At 38.6% G+C, this 22,095-nt stretch overlaps 1 protein-coding gene across 2 annotated transcripts in view; it reads left to right on the top strand.

Annotated features, from left to right (window-relative positions):
- The window catches only part of VIPR2 (vasoactive intestinal peptide receptor 2), a 51,721-nt gene that overhangs the window by 9,084 nt on the left and 20,542 nt on the right, over positions 1-22,095 (top strand). For both annotated transcript variants that reach the window (XM_048328518.1, XM_048328441.1), the window contains exons 3-5: positions 6,096-6,203; positions 9,892-9,989; positions 21,227-21,324. In XM_048328518.1, coding sequence (XP_048184475.1) covers positions 6,096-6,203; positions 9,892-9,989; positions 21,227-21,324 — 304 coding nt within the window. The remainder of the gene's footprint in view (positions 1-6,095; positions 6,204-9,891; positions 9,990-21,226; positions 21,325-22,095) is intronic.

The raw sequence follows: 22,095 nt of genomic DNA, 5'->3' as shown, positions 1-22,095 counted from the left end.
GTATGAGATAAACTTTATTGGTTTCATCATTCTGTTTAAACTAGTTAAATCTGATGTATACTGTAGAATTTCAAATTTCTGTTTGCTGTCTACAAGTAGTGTTCGTTGACCAGAAATGATGTTTTTTATATCAGTGCTTCCTCAGTATTTGTGAGTAATTGGAGCTGCTTCTTGACCACACTGTAGCCAGTGCTTTCATCCTCACACAGCTGCAGGTGGGCAGCTTCACACAGAGGGGCTTTGGGCAGGCAGGGTCTGGCAGGGTCCTTACCCCCAAGTCAGGGCAGCCCCAGCCCCGGGCAGCTGTCACCTCCCCGTGACAAGGACATCAGCCTGCAAGGTGGGTCAGGACCCAGCCTGGCACAGGGCACCAGGGTCGGGCAGAGACCTGGGATGGCTGGGCAGGGCCACAGCAGAGGGCTGGGAAGAGGCAGGCACGGCTCTGAGGAGGATGAAGGCAGGTGCAGCCCCAGCATGGCTGAAGGTCCAGCCCTGGGCTGAAGGTCCAGCCTGTTTGAGAGCTCAGGGCCCTGACAAAAGCACGTGGCAAATAACTTCAGTGAGGCAGTGTGGAGCAACAGCTTTTTTTGGAACTGTCTCATTCCTATTCCCACTCTAAGCAGTTCTGCTTTGCTCCCAATTTGCTAGCTTGCTACTTGTGTAGCACCTCCTTTTCATTTCTTTTTTATCACTTGTGTGCAAATGCAGAAGGAATGTCAGTCCATATACATGTTCGTAATTCCCATGCGACCTAAGTTCCATTCTGTGGCACACAGACCTGCAGTCTAGAAATCATTGCCCATAAGAGGTGAGATGGCTCCTGCTCTGCCAAGTACAAAAATCAAAACGTTTCTCACCCTAATCTAGCTGTCGACTTTCTTACTCATTTTCAAAGCACTCAGTTGTTTTTTCATGTTTTATGCATGCCTAGACAGTTTTAAAAAATGCTAAACGTCTCTTGCAAGTGACAATTTTTAAATCCAAATACAAAGTGCCACCTAGTGGTTATAGATTTATAAAATGTGTCTATAAACAAAATTTTCCAGCACAAGCCCCAGTGTTTCACTGAGATAAACTCTATTGGTTTCATCATTCTGTTTAAACTAGTTAAATCTGATGTAGAAGAAACACACATAGGTAAGTGAACTTGTTGCTCAAAGACTGGATCCCAAAAAGCAGGATGATGAATGTGGTGGCAGTACTTATGTAAGCTGAAGAAAATGAGAAACAAAATGTGGTTTATAGTCTGTTATGTTTCCTTTCACTATGAACTATCTGCAAATGCATGACAAGCATTAAAGACCAAACAGTCAAATAAAGTAAGTGATCTCATTGAAACTAGCTAACAATAGTATCTGCAGTATCATCTGGAGGAACAGGAGAGGGGATCAGTAGAAGAGAGACTTTTGAGCGAGTCACTGAGCAATGGTTTTCTGGGAAGTTTGGTTGTTTCCTTGGATATGCTGTGAATGACACATCAGAGAAATAAATGGTGCAAATGAAGAGATTGAAAACGTTCAATGCAGGGTGCAGGAGTGTTCTTTTAGACACCACAGAAAAAGGGATGAAGAACCTTTTTCCTTTTTGCCTTTGCTAGTTTTATTAACAGTTGTTAATGGCTTAACCCCAGAGATCAACCCAGCCCTGCACAGACACTCCCTCGCTCCCACACCAGCAGGATCACAGAGAGAATTGGGAAGGTAAAAGCTGGAAAACTCTTGGGTTGAGATAAGGACAGTTTAACAGGGAAAGCAAAAACCGACTGTTCAGCACAAATCCAAAACACAGCCCCTTATTAGCAACTGTGAAGAAAATTAACTCTATCCCAAACAGAACCAGCCCAATCGGTAAAGAAAAAGGTAAAGAACATAATAGTAGACATGCAGAAAAAGTTGAGGAGCTAACACAGATCTAAGCTGGACTGGCTTTATATGTACATATCAAAGTGAAAGGACAAAACCACTCAATGCTTGAGAATTTATTGAAGCACAGTGCAAACATAGAGACTAAATCCAATAATGAACATAAAAGAAAAAAGATGTACATTAAAGTACATCTGGGTACTTAGACTATTTAAAAAAAAACTATAAATAAAGAAAATTACAGACATTATGTGAAATAAACATTGGAGCAGTATCAATTTTGCTTAGGAAGTGAGCTACTTTCTATAGAAAGTATCTTTTTACTGGTAAAATTGTTACCAGAACTAAAACTTAAAACCTTATTTAAAGCTAAAAAATATAAGTATTTTGTATTTTACTTGATTAATATCCTTCAGAGACAGTAGGAAACAGGCCTATGTATGTGAGAGATGGGTAAAATTTCCAGAAAATGAGACTTTAGATAATGATTTTATGAATGACAGTCCAGAAATCTTAACACTGGATTAATTAATAGATGGACAAAGAGCTGTAGAGAGTGAGTAGAGAGGAGAATATTAAGTTTGATCAAGCTAGATATTCCATGTAGAGAAAGAGAAACATTTAGCATAGTATTTACCACACCTTCACTTCCGAACAGTGTGGTATTTAAAGCTTTGGGGTCACTGGAAAGAAACAGGCAATTGTTTGGGGCAATGAATCTGGCCAAATTTCATGTGTTTTAGGATGAAGTACATCATTCTCCATCACATTGTGACATATGTCATTGCATATGTCATTGTAAAAGGATACTATGGTGGGTGAAGAGCAGTATCTGGAGACCTGTGAAACTTACCAAGATCCCCAGTTGTGCCGCATCTTTAATTTCCAAAATCAGTAGGGAATTAGTTGCTAGTTTTAATTTTGCTGAATTGCACTTGTGCTCTACAAAAGAGATACATTTTTGGGATGGAAGAGACAAATTGATGCAAGTGTAGTAAGAGTGGACTCATTAATTTTATCCCACCTCTGCATAAGGGTAGGGTTTTTTAAGAGAAGAAGAAGATATAATACTGCAATATTGTTAAAAATCTGTAGTAATTGGAGGAAGGGGGCAATGAGTGTGATTTGAAAGCCCAGAAGGTGCATTGTTGTTTAATAGTTGTAATTCTATCAGTAATCACACAAGTAACACCATTTTGGCATTCACACCTGACCAGTTTTCAGATGCCCACTGTGGGCATTCAATAACTCTAAATGCCTCCAGGACATTTCAGCAGTGTTCTCAGATGTCCTGTATCATAATCAATAAGCCTGTAGATATACATAAATTGAGGGTTAATATTCTTGGAATTCTGACAACAGTCACTTGAGTTTCACTCATATGATTTTTGACGCATTTGAATGTAGTCTAGGTGTAGGAAATACGTCTTTGGTGTTATTTCATCCATTTGATTTAAGGCATCTGAAACAGTATCATTCTCTCATGGGCCATAGTTGCCTGCAAAGTCCTAAAATACTGAGGAAAAAATAGGGAAAAAAACATATTCCCCAGAAACCATTAGTGACTTGTGAGTGTTTTGAGCATCAAAATCTTGTATACTGAGTTCCTTCCAGCAAGCTGGCTTTGAGATTTGATACAAATCGTGTTGATTAATTTTGGTAGGAATAGGACTTGAAGCTCAATTTTTCTACATAATATTCCATTTAATTGAGGCTTGAATAAGAGTATTTAGTCTTTTTTTTTGTGGAAAACGTAGCAATGGAGCCCTAAAGTTCACATTGTTCAGCTGCCTGTTTGGCAAAACCTTAGCTCAGTCCATATACAGCAGCATAGGAAAAATTTATAAAGGCCTCTGGGCTGTTTGCAGATTACTGTAACAAACCCACCATTTTACAGAGAGTGGATTAAACAAAAGGGAAAATTTGAGAAAGTCATCATCTTCCATGGGTGTGCATGAACACTTTCATGACTCATCTCAGCTCTCACTGTTAGTGGAAATGGGGTTGAAATAAAAACGTCTGAAGTCTCACAAGATGATAATTATTCTTGTGTACTCCAGGGCTTGTTTATGCTGGCTCAGGCAGTCCATCAGTCAAAGCCAAAAGAGTTTCATTTTGTCACTGTAGTTCTGAGTGCCGGCAGATGAAGAAAATAGCTTTTTTGTCTTTCTGATTACTTGTGTGTTGTTGATGTTGTTTTTGGCTTAAAATCAGTTGGGGAGGAAGCATGACCTGAACTGGTTCAGGTAAACATTCTTTTACTTTGTGTAAGCCCTGGTGTTGCATCATAGAGATTTGGACTTGATTTTGACTCAGAACTGCAGCTCAGGAAGCACCTAGGCATGTTGAAATTCCATTGACTTCAAAGGCTATGAAGGTGACCTGCTGAGATGTAAACCTCAGAAACTGTATACAGATGGCCAAGCCACCATCAGAGATCTCTCAGGGATACTGTCAGTAATGCCAAGAGGCTGATGCAGCTTACAGGGCAGTGGAGGGTAAGGCATTATGTTATCTATGCACAGAGATAAACTTTGTGAAGTGTTCCCTTTAGTAATCCCTTATTTTTGGCATCATCTTTCTGAATATAGAACAGATGCTGCATTTAGAACTGTACAATCCTAAGAGGAGTGAAGAAAGACCCAATCCCCATATGCGAATCCTCTGGAGAATTGCACTTCCTTGGGAAACTATAAAGAGGACTCTGTGGAATTGGTGATCAAATGCAGAATTTCCCCCATAATCCTCCTCTCATCATCCCCAAACCTTGTTCTTGGTACCACACCGAGGCTCCCTCCCAGCTATCACACTTGGATGGATGTTTCCAAAGGAAAGCAAGGCCCATGGGAACACTGTGCCACTGGCTTTTCTTCATGCTGCAGCTAGGACATAGCCTTGGGACAAATCCAGCTGCTGGTCCTGTAACACATTCTTTGGTTTCCTAGTTTACGTGTGCTTTGAAAGTAACTTAAACTTTGAGAGCAGGATGCTGCACATTTTAAGTCAACACAAGCTGTCCAAGTTTAATTGCACTAAAAAGTTTTTATACAAATATAGAACTTCTAAATATTCCTTTTCAAGTTTCATTTAACTCATGTGGCTTGATTTTGGGCATGACCTCACTAGCACAGAATAAATTAATAATGAATTGCTAATGCTATAAATATTCTGAAGAATAATATGGCTGTGAGCAGTTCCTAATCCAAGTTTTATGTTCTCTTCTGAAAGGAACAAACTGTCCCTTATACTGCTAATAATCTTATGGAGATAATACCAGTGGGATAATGGTTTGGTTTTTCTCTTTAGCATTAATTACAAATTTAAATTGTTAATTGCCTTATCTGAAGACATAAATGCCCAGAATTTTGCACATGGTTTTTTTTTTAATAACTTGAACTGAGATAGTACGAGTAACATTTCCTTATTTCTTTGTCCTCACAAGGCTTATATTGAGAAACTTTCAGAACTCTTTGCTTAGCATAGAAGATATGCATTATAAATAGACACCTTTAAGCCGGGCATGGTTGAGCCAAGTGCCTATAGCAGCTACAGGAAGATTTACACTCATTCACAAGATACAGCCTTTGAGCCACATTAATAGAGATATCAACATGGGCAAAGCTGTAGCAAGTTACTCCCTACTTGTAACAAGCAGTTACTGCCAATATAAACCATGTCTATGAAATTTGAAGGTCCCCTTCCCTTCCTGAAACCAATACATAGAAGCATTCCGTGTTCAAATGTCTGTTACTTAGTTTGAGAGATTATTCTGTTAGTCCACGCCTATTGTTCCATTCTCCAGTCATGATGCATTCCTATCATATGTGGTGCTGAGTCCAATGAACTACTTAGATATTTATTTGTGATTTGAATCTGCTTGATAGAAAACTCCATTTTAATTGTGATTAAGAAATTCTCAAAATTTTGCAATTCTTAATAATCCATATCAATGCTCAGGAGTTATTTTTTATTATTTTTTACTTTTTCTTAGCATCCTCACATCACAATGACATTGTTTTCATGAGACATTTTGCAAACAATGTATTAGCGGACCTAAAAATTGGCTGGTTAATCAGCAGACTCTTATGATTCCTTTAAAGTTTTCAAGAAAATATCATCTTTGCAGCTCTATTGAAGGAGTCTAATGTTTTTTTAACCCCTCATCCAAAGCTTTTACCAGGTCTTTATAAGGTAAACCCAGCTTTCAAGTATGTTAACACTGGTTTGTTTCAGGATGTGCTGGAGTTTGGGATAACATCACCTGTTGGCATCCTGCGAAGATTGGAGAGACTGTCACTGTCCCTTGTCCAAAAGTATTTAGCCTTTTTTCTGGCAAACCAGGTATTTTATTTTAAGCTGTATTTTTACTGGCTTCTCTCTGGTGTTCTGTAACATAATATGCTAAAAATGGTTTATTTGGGGGTTTTATTTTCTTTATAGAGTTAAAATTCTTGTCAGAGCTGTTCAGGATACACCATGAAAAGACAAAATTATCATGTTTGTGTTTTGTTTGGTGTTAAGTTAGATACTAAATATATTTTCTGATACAGTGACACTCACCAAAGCTGCAGACACTGCTTGCTCTTTTTTGACCTGTTCTGTTAATTGCTAAGGCAGCTGTGCCTGACTGACATCTCTAACAGCTGCCAGCAGGTCACATGTAGGTTGTTCCTTCTGTGCCTCAGGAGGGGAGCTTTGCCTTGCCTTTGTGAGAATAAAGAGCCCACATTAACAGATAATACCTAAAAATTGCTGCTATTGCAATTTAAGGTAGTTGTTATGAAACCTTTTATGCTGCTTTTTAATAGAACTTGAAAAGAGCTCATCAGTGTCTCAGACTGCTGAAACAATTAACTGGTTTAAGTCTACCATATTCTGCATCATCTTGTCAATACATCATATTTTTCCCTGTGGCATGAAAGTGGGGTTTTGAAAATAGATGATGTACACAGAGTATTTCACATGTATCTCAAAATGCTGCAGGAAAAAATCTTATCCTCATTGCTCAGGTGGGAAACCATTGTCATGAAGAGCTGGTGAAAGATGAAAAACTTATCACAGTTATGTAATTATTTCTTTTTTGGAGGGAAGGGTTTGGTGTCTCTGTGGACAGCTTTAAAGATATTACTTTTGACTTAGAGGCTAATTTGGGGTATGACTAAAATACCTTTAGACTCAAAACTGTTGAGTAAGTCTTGTTCCAGTAAAAAATAGATAACTAAAACAATCTACAGATGAGCAAAGGTTTTCATTCCTGGAACTGGTCATCTTGATTAGTTTATCATGGATAAACTAAACAATTTTTAAAGGGGAAAGTATGTGTAATCATCACTAAATCTTGTGAAATCTATGGAAGCTTTCAAATTACTCAAATGAAGATAATAAAGTGTTGTCATGAGACACGGCAAACTAATAAATATCAAAAATTCAAAATCTGAATTAAATCATGATTCTTCTGTCTATTTGCCAAAAGCCAGAGCATGCACACTCTGTAGTTTATTTCACAACTGTTGATTATATTACAGCATTTTATTTTTACTATGAAACAACTGCAATAAAAATTTAAGTCTGAAACCTTCACAGTGCATTGCAACACTATCTCACTTCACCATGGTGTCAGCAAGACTGAAAGATTACTTCCTTTTTATAGTTTGCTATCATTTTCCCAGATCTAGGTCTTTTTCATAGCTATCTGTTTACTTCCTGCTTGCAGAACTAACAGGGTTGATTTTTAGAGGTTCCTGTGCAATTAAGAGTGTTTTTTAAATCTTGTCTTTCTATAATTTCAGAGAAGGAAGACAACAAACATTTTGCATGGTTGATTGAATCTTAGCACCTTTATAAGTTGGTTATGCTCAGGAATATGTAATTTATTTAATTCATACACAGCACATTACAAATTAACTTCATTCTTATAGTGGAAAATTATGAAAATATCTTTAAACAATAAATTTAACTCTTTTTATTTAGCCAGATTCGTGAGATGTATGTTTTAGTTTTTAGTGTTTAAGAGGAGTTAAAATTCTACTACAAGATGATCTAGAATACCTTATTTTTATACAAAAATTCCAAACCACTAGTAGGCTTTTAAATGCCATCAATTACTTAAAGGATTTCCCAATTTAAATTGAGAATTTAAAAAAGTAGTTGTCTTCTCATCTTTAGAACTTTTGGAGAGCTGGCTCTAAATTTCATCAGTGGTGGTCTATGTTACAGTTTAAGCATACCACATTATTAATTCTATATTGAATATTGGTAACTTTTGATTGAAAGAATTTTTACTGTGAAAGCAGTCATATTATCCTATAACGTTTTTCCTGTATTTTACAAGTTTATGAGTCTCAGAAAGTTATTCTGTAAAGTTTTTATTCAAATGTATGGGTCTGTGTCAAGTTATAGGTTTTAAATCAGGTTGCCATCTGAAATATTTAACTGCATGAAAAGATGGTGTAGAAATAAATGTTGCCTTCCATAGAACATTGCCCTACTCTCTTCAGGTTAGACAGTATTGCAATATTTGGAGTAGAAAATACTTCAGCATCTTGGGTACATGGAGTCTTTTTCTTGCAAAGCTGGCTTTGACGCAGTTTGTGGTTCTGTTAACACATTCCTCTGCTCTTCCTAGTCTCAGAATCTTGATGTACTTTTAAAGTGAAGACTCTTCACAGTGTATAAATAGGTTACATTTTCTTTTAAAAATGTAATTTCTATGCCAAATGGCAAAAATGGTCCCGTTGTTGGAGGAGACTGTGGGTTTAGGTCAAGGCCTTTGGTTGTTGGCTGGTGAACCATTTGTAGGATATTTACAACTTTCCACTGAAGACTTTATACAAAGAAGAAATTCCAGTAACCAATCAACAAAGTAAAAATCACAAAAGCTTTAGTTTGGAGTGTACATAAACAAGTTTGGTTATTCTTGACCAACACTGATCTATGACACATAGATTTATTTTTCTATGGTGGAAAACAGGCATCTTTAAGTCAAATCTTAAAGACCAGTGGTGAACTCCAGACCAAAGCAGTATATTGTTATAGATTTCAAGTATCATGGATATACAAATTGCTTTTAGAAATGTGAGGGAAGTTGGCTATGTATTAACATTGTAATGTTAATATTGTAACATTGTAAGAGTTAGTTATAATAAATGTGATTACTATATTTTAGTCTGAAACCCAGCTTTTCTGTTCTCCCCTATTAAAGCTGTTCCATATTGCATGAAAATTAATTCATTTTAATGAGATTAAGAAGTAGAATCATGGGTTGCCCGCATCTCATCTGTGTGACTTTGTCTCTGAAAAGAGTCAACTTCTTCTCTCAGTTCCAAACAGAAATTTTCTGAAGTTAATAGATGTTCGAAATTCCTTTCCAGCCATACTTCCACATGTCCTGTGCACTCCTTGGACTACCTTGTTTCAGTATTGGTTCAAAGAGTGAAATTCAGCACCCATTTTTATTCCTTGTTCTTCAACCTATCACATAATTTGGCCTTTAAACTTCATTACCAAACGTACCAACATTTGCTGTAGCAGTAAGTCATCACCTCAATGTCTAAGAGCTTTTATAACTCTTCAGTAGTCACTTGGTATTGGCTTCTCCGAAAGATTAAATAGGAGGTTAGAACAATTCTCACTGAAATGACTTTTCTTTCAAATTGCTTTACCTACAAATAGCCCCTTTACAGAGTGAATGGAAAGACTCCCTTCTGAGTATTTTAAATAAAACAGCAGAACAGTTTAGGTTTTTGCAGATGTGACAGAAATAGCTGTTATACCAAGGGAGAAGCCTGCCATCACAGTTTGGGTTTACTTTTGTTTTTCTGTAGTGCAAAGACGACTCCAAGCAAGAGTAAAAGCCATAGTAACATGAATGAAGAGAACATGAAAGGAAATGGCTGGGTTGAGTCCTAGGAAATAAAGGAAAAAGAGCTAGGTTGTGACTAGCTAATGACAAATTTAGGTTGTCTAAGGAGTCATTGATGAGAAGAGTTTTGAATTGTTCTGATTTAAAATCTCTTATTTTGTTTTACAGGAAATATTAGCAAAAATTGTACAAGTAATGGATGGTCGGATATCTTTCCTGACATCATAAGTACTTGTGGATACAATGACTATGAAGATGAATATAAGGTAGGATAAATACTTTTTCTATACATTTAGATGATGGTGTTCAGTATAGCTATCTAGACATACTCTGCTTCTAAAGAAATCCCATTTACTCAGATTAAATAATAATCAGATTTAATAAAAATCTGTAGTAATTTTTCCTAGCATTGGTTGCAATATGCTCAGATTGCAGTTGTCTAATGAGATAAAATCAGAAATATAGAACTCAGTAACTGTTTGAAACTCAAGGCTATAAACAGTTGGTAATTGTGGTAATGCATCTGTGTATCTCATATTGCTGTGCTACTCAGATGGGGCATCGTATGTTTTGCATTGTGTTATTTCTAGATGTTTCAGTTATTTCAAAATAATATTTCAAAAGAAGTTATCTCAAAACCTAATAATAATATTATCTGTTTTAATCTGTTAATAGCACATGCACCACTTGATTGATGATATAAGTAAAGTTATAAGCAAAATAGAATTTATTTAGGTCATTGAAGTTATTGCAAATTTATATTGACTTGAAGTTGTGTTCGCAGTTGTAAACGGTTCAGAAAGCTATCAAGGTATCCTAAATGCACTATGCATGGAAAATTGAATTTGTTCACTTTGCAGATACTCTCTTATAGTTGAGGGAAGGGTTTTTACCATCACATTTTTCATATTTTCTGTCTATTTTCCTGCTGAGGCTAACAGAGCAAGACTTTGTTTACAAGCAGGAGCTCATAGCGTCAGTAAAACTCTTGTTACCCAGAACAGATTAAGTCCTCTCATGAACAAAGATACTTGGCCAGTTGGATTTTTTCCCTGGATTTTAGTATGTGTGGAATAGCTGTAGCAGATCTGTTCTGTCTGGCTTGCAGAGATGCACTGGCATTCCAACTAAGGCAGGCAGGTTTTGGCATTTCTTTCTGTATTTAAAAGCCCAACCATTACTGTAGTTGAAAATAGATAATACAGAAAATTGAGAGAATATGTTGTTTTCCCAAATTTTCGGAAGATAAATTCTAAAACATCTGTGTCATCTGACAGCTTGGGAACACACATGTATTACTGCTAAAACAGCCACTTTAAACTGTCATTCAACCCAGGCATTGCCATGTGGAGTGAAAATGGGTCAAAACAAAAAAATTAAAATTAACAAAAGATAGTATTTCAAGTAGTGAGAAACAATTAGAAGATGACTAGTATAATAGAAAAGCAGTTCTTGTTTGACATATTCATTAGTAATTTGAAGGAGGTGAATGAAATGCAAATTGACTATACTTGCAGGAATTAACCTAGAGAACTGGAAATAGGAAGTAGCAGCAACATTTACAAAAGCCTTGAAAAAAGCAAATAATAAAAGTGTGAAGATAAAAATCAGAAGAGAGATGTGAAAAGCAGGTACTGAAAAAATTATTAGCAAACATACTATAGATATAATATCATAGATATAATATCATAGATATAACTCATAGAGAATAGAAAGAATGCAACTATCATGCAGGTGTGGAATTTTAGAAGGCATTTGAGGTTCTGCACCAGCTACTTGTTTACACAGAAGATGTTTTCTTGAATTCGCATCTTAGTGCTCAATGGTAGCCCCTCAAACCAAGATCTTTGCTCAGCATAAATCAGTAGGGGTTTTTTGGTTTTTTTTTTTGTTAATATAGTATTTCAACAGTAAGAGCTAAAAATGAAGTCCTAATATTTAGATACTGAGTATTCTGGGCATAAAAATGTCATGCAACAATATGCTTTGCAGTATGGGGTGTGAAATATATGTTGTCCTCAAAGTTACATTAACTAAGGAGGTAATATTTTAGGGAAGGTGGCAAAATACCTTTCCTAGGGTAAGTCCTAAGTTTCCTGGTTTATGTTTTCCTTTGAGGATGTTAGATTAGTAGGTAGAAACTGTCTTTGGTGTAAATTTGGTGCCTGCATCTTCACTGCTGAATGAATTGCCATTATAGATCCAATTAAGTATTTGTTCCTGTGGGGGTTTTTTCTATCTTTTAAGATACAGACTTTTATCTTTAATGCAAAGGGCCCTTATTTCCATACATATTCTACATATTGTACATATATGCATACACACAGGCATATATCTCTGTCCAGATATACGTTTATTTTGGGCAGTTTTGAATATTCTAGAGAAGGTTTAAATGATAAAGATCGATGAGCAAATACTGAATAATTTATTAACAGGTACCAAATTTCTATGCTTAAAAATGCACTCAAATGAGGGAGCTTATTAAGAAATACCATAAATGTGTCACCTCTTATTTCTTTGCTGAAAGAACTTGCATCCTTCCAGTTTGCACTGATTTTATGTTCAAATTAAAAAGTTCAATTTTATTCCATATCAGTGGTGTATTAGCAGGTTCTATAAAAAGAAACAGCTTGCTTAACATTTAAAAATTAACTGTAAGTGTCTGTTACAAAACCCTTGGCTTATTCTGTGTTAGATCTTAGCGTTCTCTACTGCTCTTGCCACAATTTATGGGGGATCAGTTTGATAAATATGACTGTCCTGGTTTCGGCTGAGACAGTTAATTTTCTTCCTAGTAGCTGGTACAGGGCTGTGTTTTGATTTTAGTGTGAGAATAATGTTGATAACACACTGAAGTTTTAGTTGTTGCCGAGTAGTGCTTACCCTAAGTCGAGGACTTTTCAGCTTCCCATGCTCTGCCAGCGAGCAGGTGCACAAGGAGCTGGGAGACACCATGGCCAGGACAGCTGACCCCAACTGGCCTGAGGGATATTCCCCACTGTATTGGTTTGGCATGGCCTGGTTTTAGGTAGCAGGGGGGCCACAGAGATGGCTCCTGTGAGAAGCTCCTGGAAAGTTCCACCATGTCCAGCAGAGCTAATCTCTGATGGCTCTGAAGATGGACATGCTGCTGGCCAAAACTAGGCCAATGAGAGAGGTTGGTAACGCCTCTGTGATGACATATGTAAGAAGAAAATCAAAACAAAGTCATGGGGTTTTGCTTCTATTCAGAGAAGAGGAGGAGGTGAGAACATGTCGGGAAAACCACAAAGCGACACCAAGGTCAGTGAAGAAGGAGAGGCAGGAGGTGCTCCAGGCAGCAGAGCCGAGGTTCCTCTGCAGGCCGTGGTGAGGACCGTGGTGCAGCAGCTGTGCCCCTGCAGCCCCTGGGTCTGGGGGATGCACAGATCCACCCTCAGCCCGCGGGGGAGGGGCCCGTGCCGGAGCGGGTGGATGCCTGGAGGAGGCTGTGCTCCAGTGGGAGACCCGGTGGAGAGAGAGGGCCCTGCTTCCAGGCTGGAGCAGCCTGCCCTTGGAGCACTGCACCCCGTGGGAAGAGAGAGCCCCAACACAGCAGCTCTGGGAGGGCTGTGTGCCCGTGGGAGGGGCTCAGGCTGCAGCAGGGCCGGTGGGGCTGCTGCTCCTGAGAGGGGACCCACGCCAGGGAAGTTCAGGAGAACTGTCTCCCATGGGAGGGACCCCACGGCCTCGCAGGGGAAGACTCCTGTCCCGGAGCAGCGGAAGGAAATCTCGGAGATGGACTGACCAAACCCCCGTGCCCTGTCCCCCTGTGCTGTCGGTGGGAAGGAGGGAGGGGCTGGGGAAAAAGGTGTTTTAAGGGCTTATTTTACTTCTCATTATCCTCCTCTGATTCTGTTAGCAATAAATTCACTTTGTAACTTTAAGTTAATCCTCTTTTGCTCTTGAAGTGTTTTCTCCCAGTTGTCTCAACTAATGAAGCCTTCGTTAATTTTTTTTTTCTCTCTCTCCTCTGCCCGGCTGTGGCAGGGAAGGGTGAGCGAGAGACTCTCGTGGGTGCCTGGCGCTTGGCCAGTGTCAAACCACGACACACACCACAGAACGTCATGTCCAGTATATAAACTGGGAGGAGTTGGCTGGGAGCTCTCGGCTGCTGCTCGGGGATGGGCTGGGCATCGGTCAGTGGCTGCTGAGCAATGGCGTTGGGCATCACTTGTCTTCTTATCCCAACCCAGGTTTTACCGTCTTCCCAGTTCTCCACACCCCATGGGGGGTTTGGGGAGGCAGGGAGAGGAGGGAGGGAGTGAGTGGTTGTGTGATGTTTTGTTGCCATTGGGGTTTAAGCACAACAATGATAATGTGTGAACAAAATACTTGTATGTTGTTATCACATCGAAGCATAGCTCTAAACGTTTATTATATGGTTCCAGACCTTTTTCTATAAGTAAACTAGTTACTGCTAACCTTCAAGATCAGGTTTTAGGTTCATCTTTGGTATTCAAGTATCTCTTTTTTTTCTCTTTTATATTTCTGTGGAGCTCACAGCAGCACAACAGCAAAATAGCAAGCTTGATTTGACCATGCTAGAAACACACATCAAGGTGTGTTAACCAAACTCAAGCCTCTCTGCAACCTTTCCTTGACATATTTTGACATCTTCTATCTAGACTGAACAAGCTGGAGACACGTCCTAGCTGTTGTCAGAAGGTATTAAACCCTGTGTCAGTATTATTAATATACAGCAAGATGTCTGGTGAATGCAAAGCACTGAAAAGTGTCCACTTCATTTAAAATAATGACTGAATCAGTTAATACAGCTTTGTCTAAATCTTAGTGTGAATTGGCCCAGGATTTTTTAGATCACACGAAAGCCCCAATATATAGAGGTTACAGGCCGTGTGATTTGAAGGTGTAGTGTCTTTTATGGAGAGGAAGATCCTCACGGTGGTTGAGTATGGTGATACTGTTGCAGCTTGTGCCTTTAGTAGGAGCGTCATCCATGGAAGAAGCATTCCCCCATTTGCCCAGGTTCCTGGAGCGTTCACATCACCCTGGGTGTGCTGCAGACACACCAGCCCAGACAAGTGGAGTCGAGGCAGTGAGGGCAGGAGTGACAGTGTGTCTTGACTGTAGCTGCCTTTAGAAAACAGATGTATTACTGCTGTCTGTGGAGTGGATCATTGCTCTGGAATAATGGATTGTTTGGAGTGAGTCTAAATTGAATCCTTGCCTCTCAACAAAATCTGACACAAGGCAGCCATCTACCAATGTATTTTCATGTGCCTCTAAGTCATGCTAAATTTATTTATGTTATGCTGCATTTTTCATTAGTATTTTTCCATGAAGTGTCATTAAGAGACCAATATTCCTTAAATTAAATGCAAAATCTTCCACTGACTTCAAGTGAGGACTAGGACTGAATATTAGCTGATACTCCCTCTTGTAGATCATAGAGGAAATTCACTTTAATTGCAGAATATTCAATAAACTGCTAATTTCCAGTACACGAGTGTTCACATTTACAGATACATCTGCTGATACACATTTACACAGGAAAATGTGGGAGTTTGTGCATCTACAAAGTTGTCATCTCTCCCAGTACATTTAGGGAACTTTGAAAAACAAGACATTCTGACTGACATAACTAAAATTAATTATGCCACTATTGCTGAGAGATACTTACGGCAATGCTGGTCTCATCTGGTTTATTGGCTGGTGTTTAGACTCAGGGTGAGTTGAAGGGAAAACATCTGAAAAAGGATATAATTAATTACTAGTATAAAGATTATTAAATGCCATGAGGAATACCAATTTTATTACATCTTTTTAGTAAATTCTATTCTTCTCTACATACATAATTCACAAATGTGTAGAAGTGTCCTCCTATAAGAGAAAATTAAATTGTCCACAACACATAATCCATCTCTTTATCTCAGTTTATATTTGTTCTCTCATAAGTAGTACAGGATTTTAGAAAAGGCTACTGCCTTGTTGAATTTAATTTTGCAGAAGGAAAGAACTAGGGTTCCTTATTCCATTTCTATTTGCATTTGCTCATTTCAGTGTTTTTAAGGCACTGAACTCATTTGCTAGGCCCAGCTCTTATTTTACATTGTACAGTTTAAGATTTCCTGGTATGTTCTTGGAGTATGAATATTCAAATATTATGAAATATTCAAATATTGAGACTGGGATCATGAAAATTTAAGATCACAAATTTTAATATAGTTGTAAATACTTATATCTGTGAAGAGTAAACTCTCTTACATACAGTATTAGCCCACAGAATAAACAAAATGAAGAGTCAGTTGGGATGATAATGGTCATATATTCCTTAGCAACAATAAATTATATTTAAGGTTAAATGAATAAAGAGGTGAGGATTTTTCTTTTACATTAAGGGTGATTTCTGGTCAACAGCAAAATTCCTTGGACAAAGGATCCATACCCTCAACTTTCTCCAGTGTTTTCTCCTTCATCACGGAGGTACCTTCTCACCCCTAGAGGTCCTTCCAAACTAAGGATGAGGTTCAGAGATCCACTGGGTGTCTGTCAGCTTTGCTTAGGAAGTGCTATTTTGTGAATAAACAGAAGACTTCTGTCTCCTGAACTTAGTAAGAATAACGTGAAACTAAATTTAAAGGAAGCATTAGCAGAAACAGGTGTCTTTTGTAAGAAAACAAAAGTGTGCCTAGAAATAGATTTTACAAAAAATTTATTGAAGTTAACACAAATTAGACAAACTTGTACTAATCCAATTTCATTTTATAAGTGTGGGGGTTTTTACCCTTTTAAAACCTATTAAGTAGCCGCAAAAAAAGAGGAAACATTTTAGGATTAGGTCTTTAGAAAATATTTACACTTTCTGTAACCATTTCCATTATTTTTTTCTGAAAATCTTAAGCCACTGATTTTTTTTTTTTTCTGTGCCTAACCACCTACTGACTTTAGTTTAGTGGTTGTAATTTTAATATTTTCCTCAGAACTTTAAAAATAAATTGCTGGATTTCAGTTTTGGAACCAGTATTGCTTAAATAATCCTGCCAATAATTTCCACAGGGCAGCTGTTCTTAATATGTTGCAAAAGTACTGATTTTGTTAGACTTGCAGAAAAGTTCATGTCATTTCAATTTCATAATTTCATTTCAATTTCATGTGTATGACTTGAATCAGTTTATCCTTTGAAAACAGCTATAAAATCTGAAGGAGTTATGATATTTCTTCTGTGTTAAAATATTTTTTAAATATAATTTATTTTGAAATTCTCTTTTGGTTAATCCATGCCTTTGTTGCAGTCATTTTATTCCTTCCAATCTTGCACATTTATATTTTAAGTTTAGAGGTTAAAGCTAAATGTTAATTGAGATCTGGGTGATTATGGTTTGCACAGAGTAGTAAGACAGAAGTAAGATATCCCATCTTGTGTAAAAGACATTGGTTTTTTGTTCTATCAGATTTGGCATTGCTTTGCCTGTTTCTTTTGCAGCAATACAATACAAAGAGTTTGTTTCTAAAGGGTACTAGGTAAAATACAGATGAGTGACAAATATATCATAGCTGTGACTAAGTCAATATTAGTCTAATGAATTTCCAGGTTTTCAATTGCCACAGCACAATGTGGAATTTAATTCTTTGTCTTTTTGGAGTTTGTGTGTATATTTAATTGACGTATAATTTGAGAACACCATTTACTAAATTTTTTTTTGTTGAGTCACTAGGAGTTATAGAGGTCTTACTGGCAAATTAAGACACATCTGCTTTAGGTTCATACAAGAAATTTAAGGACCAGTATGATTGCATCATCTTTTGTGCTGAGTCTAATAAAGTGCTTCATGCTATTCGTCTATAACATTCTAATAATCTAAATTTTTTTTTGTCTTAGTTTGAAAGACAGGTGTCTGCTAAGGAAGGCAGGACCCTCCCTTGGAATGGCAGATGCAAGCCCCCTTCCCTCCTAGTTATTATAATTTTGAAATCAAGGGGCTTTTAGGCAAAGATGTGGGAAATAGGAATAACAGTTCTTTACTATTATGTATCTATGTGTGTATAACCAGTCAAACAAACAGCAATAACCATGGCAGTAGCAGCAAACAATCACAAACCCAGTGCCAGCCTTCTCGGCTGTCGGGCCCTTTCCCCTCGGGTGCAGTTCCGCTCGCAGCCGGCAGGGGCGCTGGCGGCTCCCGGTGAGCAGGGCAGGTGCGATGGTTCCCCCGCGGCTGCAGGGGGCGCTCCGGAGCGAGCTCGGGGAGCACGCGGCACCGGTGCCCTGGGATCCCGGGAAGGGATGGGACAAAGGAGCTTCACAAACCCCTGGGCAGCCGATCCCGGTGTCCGGCCGGACCCTCGGGAACAGCAGGCTGGAACAGCAGGCTGGAACGGCAGGGACGAGCACAAATCCCGGGTGGCAGATGAGGTGTATCCAAACAGGGAACCCCCCGGAGGTCTGGGCAGGCAGGGCGAGCACGGCTACAGCGTAGCAAAGGCTCGAAGCAGCGCGAGGCAGGGCGGCCACGGCCCAGCTCCCAGCGGGGCAGGGAAGGTGGGCTGCATTTTCCTGGGGTTTCTCCAGCAGAAGGAAAATGCAGCCCCAAGAAAGCAGCCTCTCTCTCTGTCCAAACGCTGGGGACTGACTGACTGCACACCCAGGTGAAACAAAAGAGTATCCAGATGCACCCCACCCCCTACAGCCAGCTCTTTTGTTTTTCTGAAGTACCCAGCAATTTGTCCCCCTAGCAACATGTATTGGGAAAATTCCTTTAACAGAAAAAAAAAACAGGAGAGCTCCTAAAACCCCAACTTTTTTTTAAAATCAAAGCACATGAATTTGAATAATTGTAATTTGTGATGTAATGGATTAAGAATGGGTTAGTGTTTACTTACCTTTGCAGCAGTTTGAGAAGCAGGGTTAATTTTTGATCAGTAGAAAATTCTATAGCTTCTAAGATTTCTGATCGTTATGAAACTAAACCAGTAAAATGTCGGAGAAAAAGGGAAAGGTGTTCTTTTCTACCATTTCCAGTGCAGAATACAGGATAATTGAAAAATCTATATCATATGATAAAACAATTTCAATTGCGTAATTATTTTTTATTTTCTCATGCTTAGCTTGAACAAAATGACCATGGTCAGTGTTCAGGTAATGTCCAAGCACTCCTGGCTGATTAACTTCCGTCCTGACATACCCACATGCAGCTGTTCTACATTCATCTGTTTGGCAAAGCAATGGCCAGCAGAGAGACTCAGTCCTGCTGATACCAACAGCTGTTTGCTGGGCTAAAAGTACACGGGGTTCCTCTTTTGATTTTAGTCTGACTATTTTTTGTAGGGGTCATGTGTGTGTACAGAATGCCAGAAATATTACATTAAATAGTGTGGTTTTTTTCTGGCAGAAGACAAGCTCTTCTGTTCTCCCTAGTAGGGCGAAGTGATGGAGTCACTTCATGTGCAGAAGCCTGACAGTTTCTGTCAAGCTCAGAGTACTTGGCCAGAGGCTAAATTCAAGGCACTGTTGCAGCAGTGTGGCTGGACAGCTGATGCTTTGTTAGTAAGTTCATGCAGGGTTTCCACCTTTTTTTCCTTCATTTAGGATTTCTGAAATCAGATAGGTCCAATTTTAAAAGTCTCAGTCAGTGGAGTTTTCCTGAAATCAAATCTGGACAGAATTTTCAAAGTGGTGTGGAATGATGAAAAATTAAGCCAGTCCAGCTTTGTTGTTGGGCATGTCTCAGTCATCCCAATGCAGTTTGAACAGCTACTTTCTTTATGCCAAAGTCTCTTATTCTATAATCGAATGGCTGAAATATATAACAAGCATAAGAATCGCTATGAATGCACTTAAGATCCATGGCAGTTGTTTCCTGTATTTTTCCACTTTAACCATATCTACGACAGTGCGGTTGCAAGAGTCTTCATTTCATTTCACATTTAATTTAGTCTTTTCCATATCTAGATAATATTTGCAAAGTGAATGTCCAGCTAATTTCATCATGAATTTGGATTACTAAAAAAAGCTCCTTACTTGGCCTTTTGAATGCTGTAAAAATAAATATACTAAGTGATTTAAGATTCCTTTGGCTATGTTAGTTAAGAGTGTTGCTTCCTTGCTAGTTTTTACAAACATCATTTGGGAAGGTAAATGATAACCATGGCACTAAATATTGAAATTCTGTTACATGTAGCATGTTCCACCTTGCTTTTAAAACCTTTAATTTCTTAATGTAATAAAAAAACTTCTATGTTTTAATATTTTATCTAGCTTGAGTGGAAATTAATGTCAGTCTAATGACTGTTGTAGGCATAAATGGAGAAGCAGTTTAATTCTGAAAATATTTAGCCCTATTTTTCTTGATGTTGTTACTCAGAATAGGACTTAATGTAGTATGTAGCTGGTAAATTTACAAATAACTGCAGTTAATCAGCAGAGTGTGCATTTCAGCCTGCTTTCCCTCTGTTGAAAAATTTATTTTCCAAGTTTTAGCATGTAACTTCACTAAAGGAAGGGTTGTTTGGGTCACCATATAATAAAGTATTTGAACATTTAGAGTAGGAAATTAATGAGACTTAAACTTGTCTTCAAAATTAAATTCTTGTATAGCTGCATTACAAAGTACTCTAGAGCAGAAGGACTGAAGGAATTATTATGGAAGGAGGGCTTTGGTGGATCGATGCGGCGTTTATTCCACAGGGTCCCTCGTGGACCGCTTAGGCAGCACTCTGCCAGCACCCACGCGTGCACACGATCTCACCTTCGCAGGCAGTCGCGGACAGCCGCTCGCACCCACAGTCTGTGCACGAACTGGAGACAGAGAGGCGAGAGGGGCTCTCTGCGTCCAATTCCGAGGTGTGTAATGGCAACACACCCGAAGGGAACAGAGGCAAGAAGAACCCAGAACTGAAAGCCTGCACCAGTTTTATCCCGAGAGCTCCCAAAGGCGGGCAGAGCATCCAAAACCAATAATCTGAGGGCTCGGGGGCAGAGGCAAGGTTGAGTGACATAACAGGGGCCAGTGGGAAAAGGGATGGGAGGGGGGAGAGGGCCAGTGACCAGCAGAATCTAGACAAAGGGAGAACTTTCTAGCACAGTGTTGTAAGGAGAGATCACTTTTAGGGCAACGTGGGGGGTGTAAAGTGGACTTAGCCACCGCAACAAATTATTTCTTTCAGAGATAATCTGTTCTTTCAACCTGACTTACTCTTACCAGTTTGATTGTGTTCATGGAAATTGAGGAATCTGACACTTTATTTGACCTCATTGACATGGTATAATCAACTGGAATGGTACCAGATTGTGTGTCTAAGTTTTGAGTTCCTGAGGCTGAATTTTCTACTGAAGTCAATTGTCTTGAGATGTTGCCTTGCAAAATGTGTTGGAATAGAGGTAGAACATTTTCATCATGTACTGCAGTGCAAAGAGTGAAAATCATGCTTTAGCTTTCAGAGCTATTCAGCTGACAATTACATCATTTCACAGACAATTTTCCGTATCAGTAAGTAGTTTCTGCATATGTATTTTTCTGTGCAGGTCAACTTCTATGTGAGGGTGAAAGCAATTTACACTCTTGGATACAGCGTATCTCTGATTGCTCTTACAACAGGAAGTATAATTCTTTGCCTTTTCAGGTATGTGTTTTTCCTGAATAAATATTAATGATAAGACAGCTTTAACTGTTGTCTGATTGCTCAGATGCTTAAAAAATGCACTGAGTTTACACTTTTTGCAGTTAAACAGCTGACAGTAATGTAATGCTGACTTGATTTTTGCTAGCACTGATCATATTAACAATTTTCAAAGCATTTTACAAATTTTAGAGGCATTACAGCCCATGTAAGAGAGAATAGTGATTTAGGAATGATTATATAAAGCATTTTCTATTTGGTTATTAAAATTGACGCCTTGAATTGCTCCTGAGAATTAGCGGGATGCTGGTCTCACCACTGGACAAGTGGGCAGATTTTGTGGAAGATTCTGGGTGGTTGCCAGGAGTACTGTAATCAAAGGCAAAGGCAATCATTACTTTGTCCAAGTGGGGCTGTAAATCACAGAACCACCCAATCACCAAGGTTGAGAGAGACCTTCAAGATCATCTAGTCCAGCCATCAACCCAGCACTGCCATAATCACCCCTAAACCTTATCCTCAAGTGCTGCATCCAAACACCTCTTGAACACTTCCACTTGTATGCATTTAACATTCATTATTTCAGCTACTGAATAGGATGAATAACTAATCATCTGCATGAGTTATTCAAGAAAAATAGTTTCCTCCTATTTGCAGCTTGCATATATCTCTGAATTGCACAGGAACATGTGATGCAGTCCAACATAATAGTGGTATCTCAGCAAAGGATGTGCATGGCCACAGCAATCACTGCATTTTTGACTGTTTAAAATT

The sequence above is a fragment of the Corvus hawaiiensis genome, chromosome 1 (genome assembly GCF_020740725.1).
Source record: "Corvus hawaiiensis isolate bCorHaw1 chromosome 1, bCorHaw1.pri.cur, whole genome shotgun sequence".
NCBI lineage: Eukaryota > Metazoa > Chordata > Aves > Passeriformes > Corvidae > Corvus > Corvus hawaiiensis.
The sequence above is the reverse complement of the archived record's forward strand: the minus strand, read 5'-3'. Positions and strand labels throughout refer to the sequence as shown.